We start from the raw sequence: 6,000 nt of genomic DNA on the forward strand, positions 1-6,000 counted from the left end.
AGGTGATATTTGTACACAGTTGATGGTAGTTTTCTGTAGGCCTAACACAGTTTACAGTGATTACATTCTAAGAGCGAACAAAGTTTCAAATGAATATTGCCCTTGTTGGGTGGTTGTATTGTAGAAGGAATAGTTTTTTCAAGCAGTAAACAATTGAAAGTAGCAGGGAAAAGGTAGGGGGAAATACAGCTGTGCACTGTTGATTCAAAGCCACCTAGAAAGCTGTACATGAAAGGATTTATGTAATTCCAGAGTGACATTATGCCACCTAGTGGAGAGGAAACAGCCATTGTAATTACACATAGCTCCTGCAAAACTGAACAGAAATTAAACAAAACTAAGTGACTTTCACTCACTAAAGCCAAAAGGATTCTTCCATACTTTCTTTTTGTTCCAGTGGCTCATGGGAATCACACTTTCCCTGGTTTTATACTACCTGTGTCAGTAAAAATGGTCTCCGCTTAATTTAAAAATAGTTCACACCAATCTGAAGATCTGTTTTGTTCATGTCTGTCTCTTTAGTTTGTAAGCTCGTCAAGACAGATGGGCTTCTTTTGTCTTATACAGCATCACCTCGTACACAGGCAGTGCTTAATGATGACACTTGTTTATGTAAGTTAGTATCCGTCAGCAACTGCCACAAATGTGGGCAAACCTTTATTAACTCAGTACTTTGAACTTCCGGAGCTACCTCTGAGTTGGAGCAGGAATAAAATTTATCTGAGGAGGACCAGACAAGGGCAGGATGTTACTGATGGGGAACAGAATGTTAGCTTGACGGGGGTATTTTGCAGGTAGAAATTTACCTGTTTGTTTATAACCAAGGCTAACTATCTTTTAGGTAAGGCAAATACCATCTTAAGCCTCTTTTGTTTACTATAGGTGTGGAGAGAAGTTGAGTTAGGGAGAGCATGGAGGCTGAGCTCACGCATTATAGCTGGGAAATTTTGATAACTTCTAATTCAGACCCCTCAGTTTCAAAATTGAAAATGTTGCTAGGAGCACATTAATATATTGAGCAAACTGTGCCCATGTGGAAGCTAACTAAAATCCAGCTAACCTTCCTTGAAGGCATTTATTAAAACCCTCTCATGTGAAAGGTAAGGTTAGTCTATTACATGATAGAATTATACAGTAATTATGAGAAGTTGTGTGTGGTTGTACCATATATAAAAATAAGGGATGGCTAATGAAAAGGCTGCCATCTTCACTACCATTAACTTTTCCTTTCACAGGTGTTGTCCAGGGAATAATAACTGGAATCAGAGGTCTGTGTAATGGCCTTGGACCAGCTCTCTACGGCTTTATATTCTTTCTCTTCCATGTGGAACTCAATGAATTGGCACCTGTCCAGAGTTCTGATCAGAACACCATGCAGGATCCTAGTGATGAGGTAAATCCATGGCCAGCTTTCATTGTTTTTCAGTCACAAATATCAAATTTGCATGACTAAAATATTTTGATCTGGAACTCCTGGTATTTGTTCCTATGCTTTAGTTTTATTCTTAATTATATAAGAGACACTTTAAAGAGAAAAGTAAATAACAGATGTTAGAGCCAAAGCAATAGCTTTGGTTTTTAGTTATTATAGTGGAGCTAATAATAATCTTTTGACATAAGAATAAACTTTGTGTGCAGCTATGATTTTCGATGCAATAATATGTGATTTATTGTTGATGGGGAGGTTAAAAGATTTTGTTTATTTAATTACAGCCAGTTTCCTCATTAACATGACAGTACAGGTCTGATTATGCAAGTATGAAAGGGCATATAGTTTTTATAGTGATCATAACAAGAGAAGCATCCTCTGGCCCACAAGTTTTTAAACGCAGGCTTTCTAGAAAAATATGCTTCAATAGACTTGCACCTTCTCTTTGACATTTTGCATGAATACCTTGTAACCCCTTTTTTGATTCCCTCCAGTAGTACTAAGAAGTTGCTTCTGAAATGCCTTTGCTGTCTTTCCCTTGGTCCATCTTGTAAAGTTTAAGCTTCTTGTTGTTGCCTATGTCCCCACCTACCTCATGGTTTTTATTGCCCCTTCACTCTTTTATCAAAACTTTGTTTAGCTGTTTCACCTGTCTTGCTGCTCTCTCTCTTGGCCGTCTGTGCTATCTTCTACCCTGACCCATTCAGCTCTCACTCTTTCTTTCAAGTCTTGCCTGAAAACCCTGTTTTTCCAAGAGGCCTAATTATCTCTGTGCACTTGAAATCAAATTTTTAACCGTAGATTGATGTATTAAGATCTTACATTAGTAAGAATTCATTTCCTTTACAGAATATTCCACATTCCATTCACTAGTATATCATACATAAAACTAAGCTACACTTGTCAGAAGACATTTTAAAAGTGCATTTTGTTGCAGAATTTTCAGTATTTTAAAATCATGTTTGCTTCCAATTATTAGTGATGATGAGCAAGGTTCCAGTTAAGTGGAGCTTCTTTCATTCTGAAGATTCTTTTCATAAAGCAGAATATAACTTTAGGATCCTGCATGTGTGCCACTGGTCTCAGTGACCATTTTCTCATTGTACTGAGAAACCTGAAACATTTTTCTGTGTGTAAAAAGGGTTCTAATTCCAGGAAAAAGTTGCCTTTTCAGTAACGATCAAAAAAATTTGTGGTTGCTTTCTCTACTGGGACTCCAGTTACAGTCACATTCTGTGACAAATTTGGTTTTCCAGTATCATTTGTGTTTTTTTCCATCCAAGACAGAGTTGCTCTTGTGTTAAAATACTGTCTTCCCAGTGCTTGAACTTTTCTTTATCACCTGTATGTGTGTGGTATGATGCTTAGCGCTATCAAATCTTCTGTCAAGGTTATTAATCCTGGAAGTTAAGATTGCCTTTCCAGGGAAGTCAGCTGAAGCCTGTGATCAGTCTTAAGGAGAAGCTTACGTTTGCACAATAAAATTTATCTGCAACTCTTTGGAGGCTTTGGAAACTTGCAAAGATGATGCCAGCCTGAGAACCCACTGAAACTTGGATCACTGCAATGGTTTTTAGCCTCCCCCTTTGCAGATAAAGAATAGAAAGAAGATAACTTGAATCAACATATCCCCACAGTAATGAACTTCTCTTCAGTTTGCACTGCTGATAGGGTTAATCGTGGCGCAAATGTATGCCTGCTATTCAAATTCGTATTCAATTCTTAAAACTGATTTATGATGTGAAACTTGGTGCTCTTCATTCTTTATCCCTCCACTTAAAATTGTTAGTTGCACTGAAATAGATTTGGAACCCTAAGAGGACCTTCCCTGAGGGGTAGATACAGACTGCTGAACATGCCGATGCCTACACCTGGTAGATCATGTCATTTGAGTAGCCCCATGTTAAGTCTTTGAATACATGCAAGCATGGTGAAGTGAGGGCCATGCAGCACATGCTCGTTGCTGACTCCTTGTTCGACAGGACAGAGTAGTTTGAAGATTTCTCTCCTTTGCCGTTTTTTAAAAGGGTAAACTAAGAAAACCAAAAATGTGCCCCCTTGAATTCTATATGGTGGTTTCTTTTCTTCTTGACTTGAGCTTAAAATCACATCCTCATTTCCCTGTCTTTGCTGGAAGACCTGGTCAGGATCTTTGGAGGGCCCCCTTTGCTGGAAGTTAAGACGTCACCTGGATGCTCAGGTGACGTCTTAACGTGACGCTGTTTAGGTTGAGACAGATCTGATGCTTCTGTTCATTACAAAAATAAAAAAAGAAAGGTGGGCTTAATACAGTATTTTTACAATAGCTTTAGCATCTTTATACATCATAAAGAACCAATAAAATCAAAAACATGTTTTAATCTTGTTTTTAGTTCAACTGCTTCAGGGGAATGCTTTCAGTCATAGCTATTTGGTGAACTTGACATGAATTCACAAATAGTTTTCAGTTGAATGAAACTTTTTATTCAGGGCGTGAAGTATCCACTGAAAATTTCAGCCAGCTCTAGTTGTAATGCACATACAAATTGAGCATGCAGTTAGATATACATTTAGTAAACAGCTTTTTAAAATTGTTGTCCTATTACCTCCTGTTTCAGTGGTGTAATATTTTTATCAAGTAGATATGTCAGTTTCATATTTTTCTGATTTGCCTGTTTTGTTGCAGAGAGCTATCATCCCTGGCCCACCTTTCCTGTTTGGAGCATGTGCAGTTCTTCTAGCTTTTCTGGTTGCCTTATTCATTCCTGAGCACAGTAAAGCCAGCTGTACCAGGAAGCATAGCATCAGCAGTGCCCAGAGCAACAACCCAGATCGTGGCAGCGATGACGACATTGAACCATTGTTGCAAGACAGCAGTGTCTGAGAGCTAGCTTTGAAAAAGGAGGCTGCAAATCAAAATTCATGCACTGAGCTGTGAACCCAGAAAACAGGACAGAATGCAGTGAGCCTCTGGTCTCTTAAGGGAGGATAGAGCCATGTTCAAGTGAAGGCCACTTGTTGTGGATATTGGTGTCCACTTAGGGTTCATACTGTCAACATTTACTGTGGTGTTTAGTTTTGTGTACTAGGGCAAGGTAAGGTTTGAGTCCTCTTTTCCCCCCTGTACCTGATATGTAACTGCAAATGCCATCTCAAGCCCTGATGTTGGATTGAAAACCTAAATGCACAGACCTTGCAGAGAGCAAACTTTAATAAAATACTTTGAACATTCAGTTCCCAAAGTCACTATAAACAAAATAAGCAGGTTTGAGGCAGACTACAGTTCCTGCCAAAATAGTTAAAGGTTAAGTTTTGCATTTTAAGCCTTTTCTTTGGATGTATGGCCCTGTGTAAACCTCCTTGGTTCCTTGCAAACCTATCTACATAGTTTTAGTATCTGAAATATTGCGGATGATTAAAGGTCATATTAAAATTCCTGAACCCATATTCTCAAATATTTGTATCTCATACTAATACAAAATCCGGTAGACTCCTTAGGGTGTTGATAAAACTAAACAATTACTTTTTACAGATGAGGGATCACGTAAAACTTGCCTATGAGTGAAGGACATATTCAAGTCTTAAACCCACATTCCAGAACGATGTCTGACCTGAAGTGGCTAAAAAGAAAATCCAGTTGGCACCTGTGAGCATTGATAGCATCACCGCTCTGCTAGTAGAAAATTATTTTAATGATTGACTGTATAGCACCACAAATGTAGACAGACGTTCTTCGTTTGTGTGAGGGCTAGTTAACTGGATGCTGAGGCGGCTTACATCAAGACTTGTGTGTATTTATTGCATTTTGTCACTCTGATCTGCCGTATTAAAATAACTCTTCACACTAATTTCACCCCTGCCTTAACTGCTACTTAGTGTGCATTTATTCTCATTTAGCCTTCATATCAATGTGTCTCACGTGATGAATCTCAAGGAAATATGCATATTAAGTTCTTTTCTAAAAGATGCTTTAAAGAAGTTGAGTCTACAAAGTGTTATGCTAATTTTTAGACATTTTATGAAAAATTATACAGATTTATATGTATTTTGTTGCAGTGTAAATGAACCATTAAACAAAACCTGACTTTAACAAAGTACTCCTATGAATGTTTTGTACGTATGAAATATATGTAGATATTTGTAAGGAGTTCTAATTTTTTCCAGATGGGGGTGCTGTGTAAATCTTGTATTTATAAATGCAATGAGGGTACTGACAGATATACAGTTTTTATAAAGGATTGTGTACTGACTGAACAAATTTTAAAAAATTATATATTTTGAAACTTGTTCCACCTTGAGCAGAGATAACAGACCTTTTGTACTATGCAGTTTGGTTTTTAAGTTAAGCTTCCGTAATAAATCTGCAACTTATATTTCCTAGGTTTCATGTGTTAAGTGTGTGTTCTTGCAGTTATTTATTACTTCCATTTCATTTTCCCTACTTCAGATTGAAGATGATTTACCACTCAAATTATATTATATTATTAGTGGCTCAATACCCCCCAATAAAGTTTCAGGTCCCCATAATGTTATGTTTGAACATACAAGTAATAAGATACTCTTGTATCAGAAAGCTCACAGTATAGGTTTGA

The 6,000-nt window shown here is 37.5% G+C and overlaps 1 protein-coding gene across 2 annotated transcripts in view; it reads left to right on the plus strand.

The window, feature by feature from the left end:
• Nucleotides 1-5,790, plus strand: part of MFSD14B (major facilitator superfamily domain containing 14B) — a 51,947-nt gene extending 46,157 nt beyond the window's left edge. Inside the window, exons 11-12 of one of the 2 annotated variants that reach the window (XM_073344933.1) lie at nt 1,236-1,393; nt 4,941-5,790. In XM_073344933.1, the coding sequence (XP_073201034.1) occupies nt 1,236-1,393; nt 4,941-4,973 (191 nt within the window). In that variant the 3' untranslated portion in view covers nt 4,974-5,790. Of the gene's footprint in view, nt 1-1,235; nt 1,394-4,094 lie in introns of both variants that reach the window. The other variant, XM_073344932.1, reaches the window with a different exon arrangement.
• Nucleotides 5,791-6,000: the final 210 nt, after the last annotated feature.

The sequence above is a fragment of the Lepidochelys kempii genome, chromosome 5 (genome assembly GCF_965140265.1).
Source record: "Lepidochelys kempii isolate rLepKem1 chromosome 5, rLepKem1.hap2, whole genome shotgun sequence".
Taxonomy (NCBI): Eukaryota; Metazoa; Chordata; order Testudines; family Cheloniidae; genus Lepidochelys; species Lepidochelys kempii.